Genomic DNA, 20,114 nt, shown 5'->3' with positions numbered 1-20,114 from the left:
AAAATTTTTATTAAAAAACCAATTAAAAAATATTGTTTGCTCATTGGGATGTAGATCAAGGTTTCTTCATATATGGACCTATTTTGTCTATTGATATGAATATTTATGTTTCTCAACAATACATGATGCATACAGGACTACAGGACCGCATGCCTTTTTTTAAACGTCGTAAAGTCAATATTTGAAGGATGTCTGCAAACGTTTATGCAAAGTCGACTTGCAGTCAACTCCGAAAGCCTGACTTAGAAAAGTCAATTTACAGTTGACATATAGATGATTGTGCTGTTAGGGTAGTTAAATATAATTCATTGCATTGTACATTGAATATGATACCAAAAACAAATGGCTACTCCACAATTACAGATACAAACGAATAGACTCACGTTCATTGCATTGAATATTGAATATGATATCAAAAACAAATAACCAATCCACAATTACGGATTTAAATGAATAGGTCACACGTTTTACTTTTATGTATATTGAATCCGTAATTATTGATTCAAATGAATTACGGATAGAAAACGGATTCAAAAAATCCAAAAACTGGATTTAATTTCGTTCCATTTAATAATCCTAAATATTTTTCAATTATTTCTCGTTTACTGGGTACCTTAACCTATCCTAATCATATGACGAGCCCGCCACGCGCCCATTTCTCGATACAGCGGTTACAGCGCTGAATGTAGCCATGCATGCAGTGTTGTTAAACGGGCCCGGTTTTTTGCGCATGCGTGCAGTGTTGTTAGACGGGCCCGGTTTTTCGCGACCGCACCCATGGACAGGAAGAGATCCGTGGATCACCGTGGATCACTCACCTACCGGGATTACCACCTCAGAACGGGGGAAGAACTTTTTGAAACTTAAGAGTTCGGGTATTTCCCGTAATGTGCCATATCGGTCCTTAAAACCCAGAACGAGAACGGGAATTGCACAGATCAAACTAAGCTGAACTGTAAGTAACGTATTATTTAATGTGTTTGGTGCAGCTAGTATCAAAGCTATACATGTGCCAGATTATAATAATTATCAAATACAACTATACTTATTGACATCAACGAAAGAGTTGTATTTAAACTACTATTATTTCGTAAGTATTATTTAGTAAATAATTTCACTGAACTAAAAATTTAAAAAAAGATGCTATATGTTTTATAATTTAATAAGCCTTCCAATTTTAATTGTTTGTCAATCGTTTCATTACTTAAATTGATTTTTGCCCTTAGTGAATTAATATACAGAGGGCCGCGTTAACTCCGCATTACAATAAAATATCTCATTTTAGATTTATACGTTAAGAAGAAGTCAGATTAAAAACAATTATAATTTATCATGTCATATTAAAAGTTAACTCCGAAAAATTCCAATGTTTAAAATAATGCTACGTGATTCGATCAATTATTTACTGTTCACGATATTTTTTATGATTTTATCATTAGTACAAGTAAAATCCTGAAATCCGGATATGTAATATTCGAATCGTTCTAGATGACGAGCATACGAAATTGTGACGTTTAAAGCAGTAAACTAATTTATTATATATATTGGAAACATTGGAGCATATAATAGTTTCAATATAATTCTATTTAAATATTTCACATAAAAAATATTATAGAACATATAGCAGAACTCGCAACGATCTGCACATTTCAGACCGATTCCTGAAGCGATGGCGTCGCTTTCCTCCCGCTGCCGCACACCGCTCGAAGGTCGAGCTCGCAAACACGCGAGCGGCGCTCTGCCTCAGGAGCGTCCCTAAGTTAAAAATACGCTAGTAGCGTACCTTTCGAGGAAAAAATTTTTTTTAACTTAATTTTTATAATAACAATGATGTACGGTAATTAGAATTTAGACAATAGCTTTCCACATCATCCATGAGGTACTATTATTAATGCGTTTTTTTTTTTTATGTGGTTTTCCCAGTAGGCCTAGTCCACTAAAAAATCAGAGAAAATAAAATATATGGCTCAGAATTAAAATATTTTATACTGTAAATTTTACTGGGGAAACCACATAAAAAAAACGCATCAATAATAGTACCTCATGGGTGATGTGGAAAGCTATGTACGGTAATTAGAATTTAGACAATAGGTTTCCACATTACCCTTGAGGTACTTTAGTAGAAGGGCATATATTTAACATACTTCTGAGATGGGGACGCCCCTGAGGCTACAGCGCTCGGCCGGAGTTGCCGCTGATACGCCGATTTGCAGCACACCGCTCTTGGCGCGCAATCGGCAACTCGGTCGACGACCCTCGAGCGGTAGTGGGGGGGGCAGTGGACGTCGCAACAAGAATCGGCCCGAAATGTGCAGATCGTTGCGAGCTCTGATCTATCTTATCATGTCTATTTCTTTCAATTAGATAAAACGTGTACTATGCGATATACTAAATATCACAATACCTAGATAGCAATGCATTCAGGACACATAAAGAGAAATATTTACTACTACAAATTTTCATTTGGTTGCAATCACGTTGCTATAATGAAGATGTGAATCCCTTCGTATAGGGCAACCTAAAGGCAACAGGAAGGAAACTGTTCCCCAAGCAACTGAAGAGCAATAGCATACAGAACTTATTAATATAACATTTTCAAAGTAGAGAGATATTTAACTGTTAATGAAACAACACAACTTGAAAGCCTTCTACGGTCGCAGCTAGATCTTCGTGCTTGTTTTTATTTGTGTGATTTTATAACCTTCCTCGAATTCAATGAACTGCGCGCCAAATTGTTTTTTCAGTCATAACCATGACAGCTCTACATTGAACAAGATTAGATAATATTACGTATTATTAAATTTGAAATTAATATTAACCCTTTCTCCCCTGGAAAAACTGTAAAGAATTTGTTACGAAAAAGTGGTCGAGTTGGCTAAGACATCCGGAGATTCGGGAGGTCTCAGGTTTGCACTTTGGTTGAGGTGATATTTTTCGCAATAAATTCTTCACAGTTTTTTCAGGGAAGAAAAGGTTAATACTAATTTCAAGTTTAATAATATTATCTAATCTTGTTCAATGTAGAGCTGTGTTATGAGTGTTATCACTGAAAAAACAATTCGGCGTGCAGTTCATTGAATTCGAGGAAGATATATAAAATCACATAAATAACAACAAACATAAAATTTTCAGTAACTTGTTATAAAGTCGCATACACGGCATGCGTTTCTGGTAATATCTTAAGCAGAATCGGAAGCCGCTTTCCTCAAAAGAGATGACAATTTAGCAATGCATTTTTATGAAATTAATACCAACATGCGGGAAACTTGCTATCTAGGTAGCAACAGATATGATAAAAAATTTTATCAGCAACTGTGGAATATTTGATCATTAAATGATTTTACAATCTAATTCTATACTGCTCAAGTAAATAAATATTACTTTGAAGAGTAGAAATATATATCATTAATATAAATGTTCTTTATTTACAGAAAAAAAGAAGTCCAATTCTTTAATAAATTCTAAAAAATTTTGTAGACGTAATGGCTACAGCGGAAGAAGAAGTTACAGATTTACTTTGGGTAAATTTTCTTTTAATACTGAAATATCGATAAATACTTGTGTTGTAGTACTGATTTTCTAAACATTAATTGATATATGTATAGCTTATTGTTTGTCTATTATTCCAGAGATACAATCTAACTATCCTCTCTAGACAATCTCGGTTTTTTTTGGCAATTTCAATTTTAATTCACTTTCAAATGCATTTACAAATTTCATTTTTTCAAATTTTTCAATTTCTATTAAATAAAGGTTTTAACATTTGAGTTAAACAACTATTTGTTAATGTAACAGAGATGTTAAAAACATTTTTATGTTTCTGTTAAATAAAATTAAGACTAGATATTTTGCCACCCAAGAGAAAATAAAAACATGTGATTTTTAATCAAATAAATATTTCTTTTGCTGCATATAAAACGTTATAAAAGATATAATATATCAATTAGTGGTATTTAATTAATATTAAGTAGAAACACAACTTTAAACTTTTCTAGATTTTTTGAATGCTTTTATAGTACAGTAAAAAAACTTTGAGTATATAAAAAGAGACATAGATTTCCTACAAATTAGCAAAATATAATTGCTAATAGAGAATTAAATAATGGAAGAATTAACTTTTTGACATTTTTTTCCTTAAATAATGTTAACAGTAGAACTGAAACTAAGATATAATATAAATGAGACACTTGCCTCATGTAAAAAACTTTGAAGTGACAATATGAATTGAAAGTGATCTAAGCTGTAAATAATCTAACAAGAAAAATCATGAATGTGTCCACCATTTAAACGAGCTTTAATATGTTGTAGTACAGATAAGGGACACATATTTTTTTATACGTGCCCAATCTCAATTTTAAAGGGTGAAACACCCTTTGAAGAAAATCGGTAATTTTTTTCGAAGCGTATATCGTTGAAACTATAAGAGACAGAGAAAAATGTTCTAAATGAAAGTTGCATGCTCGAAGAGTACTTTATAACAGCGAAAAAAAAAAATTTTTTTTTAAATTTTTTTTACACTTTGAGATTGGGCACGTATAAAAAAATACGTGTCCTTTATTTTTATCTGTACTGCAACATATTAAAAGTTCGTTTAAATCTAAGGCGGACACTTCTATAACTTTCCTTGTAAGTGCAATATAAATTTCTTCTAAAATTTTGAATTTTATATGCAATACTAGTACTTTCTAACAAATTAGATTCCATCTTATAAATTCTAAAAGTAATTCTCATAATATCTTTTTAATCAAACTTAGAGCATCAAAACTATTAGCATCAAAAATATTTGTAACTTCCATTAAGTTTTATATCAAAGAAGTTTTAAACTGAAGTTAATACAAAGTTATTTAAGTTTACTATTAAGTTGAAAAAAATTATAAATTTGGCAATTTTTGGCAGTTCTAATCGCTCACTCCGGTTTGAATTTGTAGATGCTTCTCAGATCTCAAATCTGTCTTTATCTCTTATATTACGTTACCATACGCAAGACAAAGACAGATTTGAGATCTGAGATATGAGAAATTCGTTTATGAATTCGGATCTATATGCATCCAGAGATGGTAGTTCGCATTATCAAAATTTTTCTGCGTTCCAAGAAAAAGAAAATGCAACAACCTGTTACAACCTTTTATTGACCGACTGTCCACACATGATTATGTATTACTATTAAATTGATATATTAAATATCACTAATTAATATTATAATTCTTATTTCATTTTACATGCAATAAAAGTAATTTCTAGTTACTAACGAGCGTACATTTATTTTAATATTATAAAAAACCATTTCTTAACATTAAATAAAATAAAAAATGTTTTTAATGTAAAAAAATTGAGAATTTTTCTCAAGAATTTTTTTTGGAAATTTTTAAGCGGTCATCCATTCAAGTCGTAATCATAAAAAAATATAATGTTATATATGTTCATATAAATAACATATATGTTTTAATTATGTTTCATCTTTTCAATCACATATATTGACTCGATATACACGTGTTAATACGAAGTGTTCACAGATCATCACTAGGCATCAGTTCAAAGCAGTTTTACAGGTCAAGCAACGTTGTGACTTGGATGGGTGGCCGCTTGAAAATTTCAAAAAAAAAAAAGAAAAAAATTCTTGAGAAAGATTCTCGATTTCTTTACTTTAAATAACATATTTATTTTATTTAACATTAAAAAAACCGTTTTTGACAATTAGAAATTCTAAAAGATTTTTAGAATTTCTTATTAATTAGAAATTCTAAAGAAATTTTTAAATTTCTCTATCTGTAAAAAAAACGTTTCTATAATGGTTTCTTAAACGTTTATCGGAAAAGAAACGTTTCAGTTAACGTTTAACTGAATGGATATTTTAACGCATGAGAAACGTTTCTAAAAATCGGTAATAAAACGTTTCGGAAAAAAACGTTTATAAAACGTTTTTAAAACGTATATGTGCTACTTGGGCGTATTTTGTCTTTTGCCTCGGGAGCCAAAATATCTAATTTTGGTTTTGTTTAATGGAAAATGTTTGAGATTGTTGTTATTAATAATGGTACATTTATTTTTTAGGAAGAAATGAAGATTTTTGCCACCGAACAACAACAATACTTGTACGAAATTCTATCCGATTATACGATATATGAAAGTAATGAACATAAATATCTAAAACAGAATATTGGATATGCAATTTATGGGCCACCGAAGACCAAAGATACTAGTGCAGAAAAGAATGATTGTTGTAGCAAAGAGACAGAAAATCTAAATGATTCAACTGATATAGCGGATTATGATAACAAAGAGAAAGAAATTATAGATAAGATTTATGATCAGATATGCAAATCTACTATAGAAACAAATGATTCTCAATCAATTTACTTTGGTACAATTTATAATATGATAATCCGTCCTAAAACAGATATGAAGCTTAAGCAAGAAGAAGTGGAAAAGGAAGAAAAGGAAAAATCTAAAGCAGAGATAAAAGAAGAAGCAAAGAATGGTGAAAAACAACAGTTTATCGTAACGCCTATTCCCATTTTTAAAATTGGAAAAAGTGTTCAAAAAAAGAACGTCAAAACTACAAACAGCGCTAAACAAGAGAATGCACTAACTGCTGTGGAAATACTGTGCGAAACATTGAAATACATTGATCTCAGTGGCAGAGCATACAAAACTTGGGCAGACTATAAAGAAAATAATAACTTACCGCAATGTACTATGGTTCTTCCAAAAGATGGTTTTTATCAACCAGATCCAAGTTATCCAATTACAGAGGATTATTCGACAGTTTGGCTGGAGATTATGGATTCCCCTGCATGTACGTGGACAGCAAAGCTTTATAATGGAATGGATATCACTTCTAGTGTCGTCGGAATTTGCTCACTTGGTTTGAGTGTCGCATCAATGTTCACACCTCTTGCGCCAGTTGTTATTGCATCAGGTAAATTACCTCTTGATATCGTTCATTTGCTACAATAATAATAAAACTCAAATTTATATGTAATTTTTGAATTGTTTGTAAAAAAAAAGAATTATAATGATCATTGAATACATACACTGAATGATGAACTAGTGACACTTTCTCTCCTCTGCAATCAGTATATCAAATTATTTTAATAATATCACATTTATATTACACATTTAAATAAATCAAAACGTTTAAATAGAAAAAAAATTTTTTTTTTTTAGTTATGTTATAACAAATGAGCGATATAATTGATATAAAATTAACTTATTATGTTAATTTACTATTTTATGACACACGGACATTCGCATATACGCACATATATATATATATATATATATATATGCATTTATATATATATATATATATATATATATAATGTATACACACTCTTGACATAAAACCATGACACTGTTTCATGTTACACTTTATATTATCATTGCATATTAGCTGTTGCTGGTGCTGGTGTAAGTGGTGCTTGGACAATTGGCCGAAGTTCTCAACAATTAATAGACCGCAGTAATCACGAAGAATCTATTTATCTTTTTGACAATGAAGCATTTCCACATTATCTTGGCATAGCCGGCACCACATTTGGTTTAGGAGCAGTTGGAGGAACAGCGATTATTTCTAAAGCTGCTGCACGCGGTATGACAGTAAATACCTTTGCAAGGGGTGTATTCAATACTATACAAGGTGGCAACCTGTTCTTGAACGGCGTTGGTGTGGCATATCAGGGTTATAATATGATAAACAAATATATAACGGAGGAAACAATTAGTGTCGTAGATGCATTAAATTTAGCAACGCATCTCATGTTTTTCTGTAGCTCTGTAGTAAAGATTGAATTCGCCAACGATATTATTAAAAATACTCAAGGTAGAGTTATCAATGATTACAGGGAAAGTTTGAGCTCTAAACGTCTGCGCAAAAAGTTCAATCGCGTTAGAAGTAAAGCTGCCGTAAATAATACAAGTAAAATATTCGAGAATGCGGAGGTGATTCGCTACATAAAACATCGTCAAGAGTTATTGCCTAATCAGCCTGTAATTAACAGTGGTAACCAGGTATTAGACAATACTTCACGTAATATCGCATGGTCGTTTGAAGGTGGCACACTAATGGTCAATGATATCAAATTATTAGATCCTATCGAGTATGTTACTAGCCTTATAAGTCTGGGTATATTTATCGACGATCAAAACAATTCCACTGAAAGTCCTCAAAACGGTGCTAATGACGATAACGCTGAAAAGTTATTAAAAGTATTATGTGATTTATTATCGAAGTTCTATACAAGCGATGATTGTCCTAAAAGCAGGAAACTACCGATAGTGCCAGATTTCGAACGGCTAATAAGGGAAATGAGTTCCATGCGTATTGATGAAGATTGTTTAAAGATGCTGTTTAAAATCACTGAAAAATTAATGAAACATTCTAAAAATATGGAGGACTTTTTAATTCAAACATTTACTTTTGTTTGGCAATATTGTAAAGCGAACTTGAAGCAGTGGGGCATGAGCTTATCCTATTGCACACAAAGCGTTTCTGGTAGTAACATTTTGCAAAAGATTATCAGGGCAGTTTTTGAAGCAATTGATATGATACTTAATAATTTGTTCCATGCGTTTGTGATGTACATGGATTCCAATATGGACAGATAAATCGAGAATATAAATTCTAATATTAAAAACAAATTAAAAAAATATTGCGCACATTAGCTTTTATAGCAGTATGTCATAATAATAATTTTGATAGAAATATATTATTGGTAGAAAACGAATAAAATTTAAGCTTTAGAGTAGAATAATAAAATCTTGAGCACACAGCTCTGTACGACTGATTACGAGATATATCATTATCATATAATGAAAATCAAACACATAGAAAATAAATGTAATATAAATTATATTGGTTGAAATCAAATTTCTGTTGAGAAATTTACATGGGTGTTGGCACGTAAATTATATAATTTAAATTATTATTTGTTTATAGAAAATGTCTTGAATTTGATAGACATCAATTTTAAATTATATAATGTATAGTCAAATGTAAAGGTATCAATACTTTTTAAGACAAATATTTATAATTTCTAAACAAAAAGTATAAATGTAAAAGTAAGGCATAAATATTTATTAATTTTTCTAATTTGCTAAACATATAGCTATGTCTCATCAAAGAATGAGTCTACTAACATTATTTTTTGTGAAGAATTTGATATTCTCTTTTATCTTGAACACATTAAAATATTTCTATTTTCGATGCATTTAAAATCTTGCATTAATTGGATCTAACAATCTTGAAAAGTATTATGTATATATAATATATTTTTTTGAAACATCTTTTAGAGTAATATTTTAAATAAATGAATAATATATATTTTTGAAATATATATGAATTATGGAGAAGAGCAACTTTTACAATTTGAAATAATATCAAATCATTAAAAATATACTGCATATGAATGTGTGCCTTATATTTTAATATTTTAATACATTTATATATATGTTTTCAGATTATATGATTATTATCAAACATTGTTAAACAATAAATGTTCTCTATTTCCTTATTTGTGTTTTTCATTAAGAATTATCCTGCTGAAGAATGAAGAGCTGAATATCTAAAAAATATATTTAGTATAATGAATAAAAAAAATTTAATTCATTAATGCTCATGGCCAGACCAGCAAAAATAGCAAAAAATTAACAGTTGAAAGTAGGATTAAAGCATGAAAAAAGCATTAAAAAGCACGTTACAAAATGAAGGTTGTATCTAATTGTTATAACTAAAAATTGACTGCAGAGGAAAATCGATTATGCCAATCTACGGGAAAAATGACTAAAGAACTATATATAATTCTTAAATCATCTTATGTAAAAAAATAATAAATAATTAAAATCTATATTTTTGACCATAGCCAGACTAACAAAGATAGTCAAAATTGACAATTGGAAATAGGATCGTGGCATGACAAAACATTTGATGCAAAAAAACGTTACAAAAAGCAAGTTTATTTTTTGCATAAAATATGAATGATGTTATAAAACTGGCTAATCACAATCATTCTATTCCTCAGAGGCATACTAAACAATTCTACATAACGTTATAATGCTAGCCAATATGATTGGTTACTTTTGTAACATCGATGTTATAACATAAATGCCATGTAAACTGTAAACGTAGTCGAGGAGCGATATCCAATGAGAGTTCTGCTTTCTCCAACATAGCGATGTAATGTCCGAAAATAAGAGTTCTCATTGGACATCGCTCATCATTCATCGCAGTCGTCACGCATCGCGTTCCGTGTGTATGCGCCAGAATCATATCCCATCTTCACTCACATGAGAAATCTGACCGCACCACCACCACGGAGTACGGACAGGAATTTCCAGGAATAGATCAGAGGATCACTCACCAAGATGATCACCGGGATTACCACCTCAGAACGGGGGAAGAACTTTTTGAAACTTAAGAGTTTGGGTATTTCCCGTAATGTATCATATCGGTCCTTAAAACCGAGAACGAGAACGAGAACTAGACAGATCAAACTAAGTTGAACTGTAAGTAACGTATTATTTAATGTGTTTGGTGCAGCTAGTATCAAAGCTATACACGTGCCAGATTATAATAATTATCAAGTACAACTATACTTATTGACATCAACGAAAGAGTTGTATTTAAGACTACTATTATTTCGTAAGTATTATTTAGTAAGTAATTTCACTGAACTATAAATATAAAAAAAGGTGCTATGTTTTATAATTTAATAAGCCTTCCAATTTTAATTGTTTGTCAATCGTTTCACTACTTAAATTGATTTTTGCCCTTAATGAATTAATATACAGAGGGCCGCGTTAACTCCGCATTACAATTAAATATCTCATTTTAGATTTATACGTTAAGAAGAGTTCAGATTATAAACAATTATAATTTGTCATGGCATATTAAAAGTTAACTCCGAAAAATTTCAATGTTTAAAATAATGCTACGTGATTCGATTAATTATTTACTGTTCATGATATTTTTTATGATTTTATCACTAGTACAGGTAAAATCCTGAAATCTGGATATGTAATGTTCGAATCGTTCTAGATGACGAGCATACGAAATTGTGACGTTTAAAGCAGTAAACTATTTATATATATTGGAAACATTGGAGCATATAATAGTTTCAATATAATTCTATTTAAATATTCCACATAAAAAAATATTATAGAACATATAGTATTGGAATTTGGACTTCATACATCTATCTTATCATGTCTATAGATTTTTCTGTCTATGTCATATATTTTACCATGCCTATTTCTTTTAATTAAATAAAACGCGTACTATGTGATATACTAAATATTACAATACCTAGATAGCAATTCAGGACAAGAGAAATATTTACTACTACAAATTTTCGTTTGGTTGCAATCACGTTGCTATAATGAAGATGCAAATCCATTCATATAGGGCAACCTAAAAGTAACAGGAAGAAAACTGTTTCCCAAGCAACTGAAGAGCAATAGCGTACAGAACTTATTAATATAAAATTTTCAAAGTAGAGAGATATTTGACTGTTAATGAAACAACACAACTTGAAAGCCTTCTACTGTCGCAGCTAGATCTTTGTGCTTGTTTTTATTTGTGTGATTTTATAACCTTTCTCGAATTCAATGAACTGCTCGCCGAATTATTTTTTCAATCATAACACAGCTCTACATTGAACAAGATTAGGTAATATCACATATTATTAAAATTGAAATTAATATTAACCCTTTCCCCCCTGAAAAAATTGTAAAGAATTTATTGCGGAAAAGTGGTCGAGTTGGCTAAGACATCCGTACTGGAGATTCGGGAGATCTCAGGTTCACACTCTGGCTGAGATGATATTTTTCGCAATAAATTCTTTACAGTTTTTTTCAGGGGAGAAAGGGTTAATATTAATTTTAAATTTAATAATACGTGATATTACCTAATCTTGTTCAATGTAGAGCTGTGTTATGACTGAAAAAACAATTTGGTGCACAGTTCATTGAATTCGAAGAAGATATATAAAATCACACAAATAAAAACAAGCATATAATTTTCAGTAAGTTGTTATAAAATCGCATACACGACATGCGTTTCTGACAATATCTTAAACAGAATCGAAAGCCACTTTCCTCAAAAAAGATGACAACTTAGCAATGCATTTTTATCAAATTGATAGCAACATGCGAGAAACTTGCTATCTGGGTTATAGCTTTTTAACAGATATAATAAAAAATTTTATTAGCAACTGTGAAATATTTGATCGATAAATGATTTTACAAGTTTAATTCTATTGCTCAAGTAAATAAATATTTTGAAGAGTAAATATCATTAATATAAATTTTCTTTATTTACAGAAAAAAGAAGCCCAATTCTTTAATAAATTCTAAAAGATTTTGTAGACGTAATGGCTACAGCGGAAGAAGAAGTTACAGATTTACTTTGGGTAAATTTTTTTTTAATACTGAAATATTGACAAATACTTGTGTTGTACTGATTTTCTAAACATTAACTGATAAATACATAGCTTGTTTGTCTAGTATTCCAGAAATACAATCTAAAACCATCCTTTTTAGACAATTTGGGTTTTTTTGGCAACTTCAATCTTAATTCACTTTCAAATGTATTTTCAAATTTCATTTTTCAAAATTTTTCAATTTTTATTAAATAAACATTTTAATATTTTAGTTTGAACAACAATTTGATAATGTAATAGAGATATTAAAAACATTTTCGTCTCTGTTAAATAGAGCTAAGACTGGATATTTTAGTATCTGGTGCAAAAGAAAAAATATACTCTTAAGTAATAAATAAATATTTCATTTACTGCATGTAAAATGTAATAAAAAATATTAATTAATGGTATTTAATATTAAATTGTGTTTCTATCGAATTAATATTTATATATATTAATATTAATTCCATAGAAACACAATTTTGAACTTTTTTAGATTTTTTTAAAACCGCGAGCAGCAAAAAGACTTAGGCCAGACAAAAAATACTTAGATTTCCTACAAATAAAACATAAATTGAGAATTAAATTTAAATATGTAAAATGTATACTATGATTTTAGTAACTATGTTTAGTTTGCAATGTATGTACATGTGCATGTAATCAGTATGTTTATTATATATATGTTACTGTAAAAGCCCGAACTACGGTAAATCCTAAGATTTTCCAGTAAAACCTAAGATTTACCAACTCTTAATGGTAAAAGTCCGAACGGTTCTATGATCATCGTTGATTTCGAACTTTTACCACCATTCTTAGGATTTACCTCAAAGGCATGGTAAATGTTGAAAAAGACATGTCATAACGTGTTCAGCGCATAGTCTCGTACTCGTGGGCAGTCTGCAAGCGTTATGTTTGTAAGAAGATAATTTTATTTGTGTTATTTTTTACTATTCTAGAAGTATTTTAAAGATGTTTTAAAATGACTAGTTACTAAAAATTAATAAATAAAAATACCAAATAAAGATAATTTAAAATAGTTAAGGATTTGACTGATTAGTAATATAAATGATTAATAATTACTCTCATTTGATACATAAAAATATGCAAGGTTTTGACTGATAGTTAATTGAAATAAATGATTAAGAAGTACTCATTGTTTTATTCCCAAAACCAACATTTACCAGCCATCACTGGTAAAACCTAGCATGTACTAAATTCTAATAATAAAACTCGAAAAAATCGTCTCTTTTTTATAAATCCTTACATTTACCAACTCATGTCGGTAAATCCGAAGATTTACCAAGTGAATGGTGGTAAAAGTTTGAAATGAACGATGATCACAGAACTGTTCGGACTTTTACCATTAAGAGTGGTAAATCTTAGGATTTACCGTAGTTTGGGCTTTTACAGTAACATATATATATATATATATATATATATATATATATATACATATATATGCTTCGAGCGTCAAAATATCTAATTTTGATTCTGTTTAACAAAGACATAAAAAAGTTTGAGTTAGTTGTTAAAATAGTATATTTATATTTCAGGAAGAAATGAAGATTTTTGCCATAGATCAGCAACAATGCTTGTACGAACTTCTTCCCGATTATACAATATTTAAAAGTGATGAACGTAAATATCTAAAACAAAATGTTGGATATGCGATTTATGGGTCACCGACAAAGACTAAAGGCAATAGTACAAAAATAGAGAACAATTGTTATTTCATAACAGAAAATCCAAACGATGCAAATGATGCAACTGATATAGTGAAGTATAATGAAGAAGCTAAAAAAATAATAGATAAAATGTATGATCGGATATGCGAATTTACTATAGAAACAGATGATTTTCAATCAATTTACTTTGGAACAATTTATATTATGATATTCCGTCCTAAAAGAAATGTGAAACCTAAGAAAAAAGAAGAAAAAAAGGAAGTAAAGAAAGATACAAAAGCAGTAATAAAAAAAGAACCAAAAAAAGATGAAAATGAACTGTTTGACATAACGTTTATACCCATTTTTAAATTCAAAAAAAGTGTTCAAAAAAAGTGCAAAGCTACAAAGACATCCAAACAAGAAAATACACCAACTGCTGTTGAAATACTGTACGAAACATGGTACATTGATCTCAGTGGCAGAATATACAAAACTTGGGAAGATTATAAAACAAATAATAACTTACCACAGTGCACTATGGTTCTTCCGAAAGATGGTTTTTATCAACCAGATCCAAATTATCCATTTACAAAGGATTATTCGAAAGTTTGGGTGGAGATTATGGATTCCCCTGCATGTAGGTGGACATCAAAACTTTGTAATGGAATAGATATAGCTTCTAGTGTCGTCGGAATTGGCACAGTTGGTTTGAGTTTCGCTTCACTGTTCACACCTCTTGCGCCAATTGTTATTGTGTCAGGTAAATTACTTCTCAAACACACACACACATCACTCATTTACTACAATAATAACAGAACTCAAAAATTGTAATTAGTTATTTGCTACAATAATATCAGAACTAAAAAAATTAGAATTTTTTTAATTGTAAAGAAAAGAGAATTCTGATGATCATTGAATACACACACTGAATGGTGAACTAATAACACTTTTTTTTATTCCTCTGCAATCAATCAATCGAATTATTACACCAATATCACATTTATATTACAAAATGTTAACAATTTAAAACATTCAAAAAATTTTATTTATTAAATGATGTAATAAATAAATGATATATTTGATATAAAATTAATTTATTATTTTAAATATTGATTGTACAAGATATAATTTTCTATTTTACGACACATACACACACACACACACACGATTTAAAATCACGACATTATTTCATATTACACTTTATTTTATATTAGGTGTTGCTGCTGCTGGTGTAAGTGGTGCTTGGTCACTTGGCCGAAATTCTAAACAATTAGCAGATCGCAGTAGTCATGAAGAATCTATTCATCTTTTGAACAAAGAAGCATTCCCACATTATCTTGGCATAGCCGCCACCGCATTTAGTTTAGGAGCAGTTGGAGGAACAGCGATTATTTCTAAAGCTGCTGCACGCGGTATGACAGTAAATACCTTTGCAAGGGGTGTATTCAATACTATACAAGGTGGCAACCTGTTCTTGAACGGCGTTGGTGTGGCATATCAGGGTTATAATATGATAAACAAATATAGAACGGAGGAGACAATTAGTGTCGTAGATGCATTAAATTTAGCAACGCATCTCATGTTTTTCTGTAGCTCTGTAGTAAAGATTGAATTTGCCAGCGATATTATTGAAAGTACTCAAGGTAGAGTTATCAATGATTACAGGGAAAATTTAGGCTCCAAACGTCTGCGCAAAAAGTTCAATCGCGTTAAAAATAAAGCTGCCGAAAATAATGTATGTAAAATATCCGAAAATGCGGAGGTGATACGCTATATAAAAAATCGTCAAGAGCTATTGTCTAATCAGTCTGTAATTAACAGTGGTAACCGGATATTAGACAATACTTCACGTAATATCGCATGGTCGTGTGAGGGTGGCAGAATAATGGTCAATGGTATCTTATTATTAGATCCTATCGAGTATGTTAATCGTCTTATAAGACTGGGCATATTTATCGACGACCAAAACAATTCCACTGGAAGTCCGCGAAACGATGCTAATGACGATAACGCTGATCAGTTATTGAAAGTATTATGTGATTTATTATCAAAGTTCTTTGCAAGCGATGATTGTCCAAAAAGCACGAAACTACCGGTAGTATCAGATTTCGAATCGCTAATAAGGGAAATGAGTTCCATGCATATTAATAAAAATTACTTAAAGATGCTGTTTAAAATCACTGAAAAATTAATGAAACGTTCTAAAAATATGGACGACTTTTTATTTCAAGCATTTATTTTTGTTTGGCAATATTGTAAAGCAAACTTGGAGCAGTGGGGAATGAGCTATTGCACACAAAGCATTTCTGGTAGTAACATTTTGCAAAAGGTTATAATCAGGGTAATTTATGAAGCAATTGATATAATACTTAATAATTTGTTCCATGCCTTTGCGATGTACATAGATTCCAAAATGAACAGATAAATCGAGAATATAAATTCCAATATTAAAGCAAATTAGAAAAATATTGTGCACATTAGCTTATAGCAGTATGTCATAATTTTGATAAAAATATATACTATAATTATTGGTAGAAAACGAATAAAGTTTAAGCTTTAGAGTAGAATAATAAAATCTGGAGCACACAGCTTTGTACGACTGATTGTGAGATATATCGTTATCAAATAATGAAAATTAAACACATATGAAAATGAAAATAAACACAATGAAAATAAATATAGTATAAATTATATTAATTTAAATGAAATTTCTATCGAGAAGTTTACATGGGTGCTGGCACGTATATTATATAATTTTAATTATTATTTGTTTATAGAAAATATCTCAAATTTGATAGACATCAATTTCGAATTATATAATGTATAATCAAATATAAAAGTATTAATACTTTTTGAGACAAATATTTATAATTTCTAAATAAAAAATATTAATAATGTATAAATATTTATTAATTTTTCTAATTTGCTAAACATTAGCTATGTCTTATCAAATGATGAGTCTACTAACATTGTTTTTTGTAAAGAATTCGATATTGTCTTTTATTTCAAACTCACTAACATCCATATGTATTTCATTTTCGATAAATTTCAAATCTTGCATTAATTGAATCTAACAATCTTGAAAAGTATTATGTGTATATATATTTGTTTAAAACGTCTTTTAGAGTAATATTTTAAATAAATGAATAATGTATATTTTCAAAATATTGTAATATATCTGAATTATGAAGAAGAGCAACTTTTACAATTTGAAATAATATCAAATCATTAAAAATGTACTGCATATGAATGTGTGCCTTATATTTTAATCTTTATATATATTTGTTTGCATTATATGATTATTATTATAAATTGTTATACAATAAATATTCTCTACTTTCTTATTTGAATTTTTATTAATATTTTCCTGCTAAAGAATGAAGATGCAAATCTAAAAAATATAAGTATTTATAAATACTTATCGTTATAACAAACCAAAAAAATTAATGAAAAATGATTTGTTTTAATTTCAAATAGGTAAATAATAAATATCATGTAAGAATATAGCTATATCTTTGAATTTTTCTAAACTATTAATTTAAACTATTCCATTAAAAAAATTAAAATGAAAAAAGAAATAAGTACAACAATCCTAAAGTTGTTTACTAAAAAAGAATGTATACAGTTGTACATTTACACCTGTGCTGGCAAATAAATTATATTTTACCTCATATTCTATCTTCTATAAATTATTAATTTATAAAAAATTGTTTGAACTTGAGGTACTAGTATTCATAGTCAATTTTTGTATTTAAGATCATCCAAGTCGGTGTGGCCAGCTGGAATTCATAATCGATTCTTATATTTAATACCATTTTAAAATGACTTCAACCAATCAGACATAAAGGCGCCTTTACATGGGAGCGTCGAGCATCGAGCGTCAAGGACAATTTCATTGAGGCAATTTTCCGATATTTATTGCTAATACTGAAAATTTATAGTTAATGTTGCATATATAGAATATTGAAATATATATTGGTAATACTGAAGGAGACGGTCTTCCTCACCGATTTTGATGAAATTAGGCTCATTCGATGCGTTTTCACATGAAACTAACAAATCTGGCAGAAAAAAGTGTCGCTCGGCCACACGAACCGAGATATCAATCGTCAAAGTTAGCGATTGTACAGATTAGAATATCAGTCATCTCGGCGTAATGTCTGGGCTGGTAGATTTTACGAGAAAATCGAACAAAAAATTAAAAGTTTATTTTTAGCTTAGATCTGTTAACCAAGATTAATTTTTATTGTCATTTACTAACGTTTTGCAGCTCGTATGTATGAAATGAGACCAACCCGGACTTTAGAAAACTCTAACAAACAACACTGACTGTGTGTCATTCCAGTCAAAAACCTAACAAAAAAATTTAATAGGTAAACAGCTGTACATACATGTACAAATTTCGCTTAGCGTAAACAGTGATAAGCAGGGGGTCAATCATGTAATTTCACGTGGAACTTTTCACGTTTCACTTTTCACTTTTCACGTTTCACTTTTCACTTTTCATTTTTCATTTTTCATTTTTCACTCATAGAGAGTTCACGTGAATCTTTTCACGCACAGCGATTATCCGTTTGTTTTCTGTTCCTGAACTCTCTAAATAAGTGAACACTTAAAATGAAATAGATAGATGTTTCAAAGTTAGCGAAAACAAGAAGGAACGTTCCAGTGCAGTCTAGTGCAGAAACAAAAAACAAGCCTTATGTATGAATAATGCGCGGAAATTTAGTTTGCGTTCCGAAATTCACCATTAGAGGCTCGGTCATTGCAACTATCAAGCAATCGTGAAAAAGGTTTCTATCTGCTTTTACAGTATAACATTTACTGTAAAAATTTTGTTATATAAAAAAAAATTGTAAAAAAAATATTCATAAATAAATAGCAATATTTCTTATATTGCATAAACTTAATTTACAAATATAATATATATTACATTTATTTTTAATGATCCGTATATTGTAACAACTATTTTATTATGTAGTAATCTAATACTCAAAATTACATTGTAATTTAATTCAAACATTGTTTTTCAAAATTAATTTTAATTAGTTTTTTATGTGTGCAAATTTTAAAGTAAATTAATTTCATTAGTCATTAAATTTAACTTTGTTTAATTAAAAAATATTGAATAATTTAGAATATGGATCAAAACTGAATTCTCCGCTCACACATGTATTTTCCAAATTTATAAGTTATAAACACTTACATGATTGATTAATATTCTATTTCACAAGACGCACCTTTCTTATATCATTGAATATCAAAACGCGTTTAAAGTATATATTTTTATCTAAATTTGCATTTGATGAAACCTCATTCTATATAATTATCAAAATATCAATTTGTCAAATATAAATATCAAACCTAATTACATCACAAAAGCATTATTTTTATTTATGTATGTATTACTTTATCCTATCAACGCAATGCAATACCAAAAAGGTTAACCTCTTCAATAATATCTCTTCAAACTGTTACCACACTGTTACCACACTTTCATTCTTATTTCAAAATACATACAATTTATTAATTCCCTAAATTTTCACCTTTTCGCCATCACGGGTGATGGCGAAAAAGTTCACGTGAAAAAGTTCATATTTCCGCTCATGAGTGAGTTACATGATTCCGTGGAATCGTACATGATCGTGCAGTTCACGTGAAACTTTTCACTTTTCACGTTTCCGCCCTAGGGAAAATGTTACATGATAGACCCCCAGAGCAGTGATTGTAATTGATTAGTCTTTTCGCAGATGGCGAAATAATCGAAAAACAAAGACAGATCTATGCGTTGGACAAAGAGCGATAGCCTGGGGGTCTATTACGGTTTTTAAAACAAGGTGAAAATTACCAAAGTGAGCAAATTTACTAAAATATTTATAACTTCATTGGTCAACAACTAGTGAATTTGCTCACTTTTATAATCTTCATCTCGTTTCAGGAACCGTAATAGCCCCCCTTTTCTCCCTCGAAAAATAATCTGCAGTGCCGACGCCGACGTCGAGGAAGTTTTTCAGTTACTATAGCATCCTTT

The 20,114-nt window shown here is 29.7% G+C and overlaps 2 protein-coding genes and 1 long non-coding RNA gene across 7 annotated transcripts; 2 read left to right on the top strand and 1 right to left on the bottom strand.

Moving 5' to 3' along the window:
• Nucleotides 1-725: 725 nt before the first annotated feature.
• LOC105206561 lies at nt 726-9,512 on the top strand. 3 transcript variants are annotated; one of them, XM_039452379.1, is made up of 4 exons: nt 726-955; nt 3,432-3,521; nt 6,052-6,919; nt 7,394-9,512. In XM_039452379.1, the coding sequence occupies exons 2-4, from the start codon at nt 3,483-3,485 to the stop codon at nt 8,605-8,607; spliced, it is 2,121 nt and encodes a 706-aa protein (XP_039308313.1). In that variant the 5' UTR covers nt 726-955; nt 3,432-3,482; the 3' UTR covers nt 8,608-9,512. The 3 variants fall into 3 exon arrangements, with proteins under 3 accessions (XP_039308313.1, XP_039308315.1, XP_039308314.1); XM_039452381.1 differs by having other exon boundaries at nt 954-1,090; XM_039452380.1 differs by lacking the exon at nt 726-955 and adding an exon at nt 3,311-3,366.
• LOC120358356 lies at nt 6,810-7,470 on the bottom strand. Its single transcript, XR_005575309.1, has 3 exons — nt 7,334-7,470; nt 7,035-7,067; nt 6,810-6,948 (listed from the first exon to the last, which is right to left on the bottom strand). It is a non-coding gene; the product is annotated as an uncharacterized LOC120358356 (long non-coding RNA).
• A 759-nt stretch (nt 9,513-10,271) lies between the features above and the next one.
• On the top strand, nt 10,272-17,427 carry LOC105198575. Of its 3 annotated transcripts, none has more exons than XM_026135956.2 (4): nt 10,272-10,503; nt 12,319-12,407; nt 13,970-14,843; nt 15,298-17,427. In XM_026135956.2, exons 2-4 carry the CDS (start codon nt 12,369-12,371, stop codon nt 16,506-16,508), a joined length of 2,124 nt encoding a protein of 707 aa, XP_025991741.2. In that variant the 5' UTR covers nt 10,272-10,503; nt 12,319-12,368; the 3' UTR covers nt 16,509-17,427. The 3 variants fall into 3 exon arrangements, with proteins under 3 accessions (XP_025991741.2, XP_025991740.2, XP_039308312.1); XM_026135955.2 differs by having other exon boundaries at nt 10,272-10,639; XM_039452378.1 differs by having other exon boundaries at nt 10,272-12,407.
• Nucleotides 17,428-20,114: the final 2,687 nt, after the last annotated feature.

The sequence above is a fragment of the Solenopsis invicta genome, chromosome 8 (genome assembly GCF_016802725.1).
Source record: "Solenopsis invicta isolate M01_SB chromosome 8, UNIL_Sinv_3.0, whole genome shotgun sequence".
Lineage (NCBI taxonomy): Eukaryota > Metazoa > Arthropoda > Insecta > Hymenoptera > Formicidae > Solenopsis > Solenopsis invicta.
Note: the sequence above shows the minus strand (reverse complement) of the source record. Positions and strands in the feature narration are given on the sequence as shown.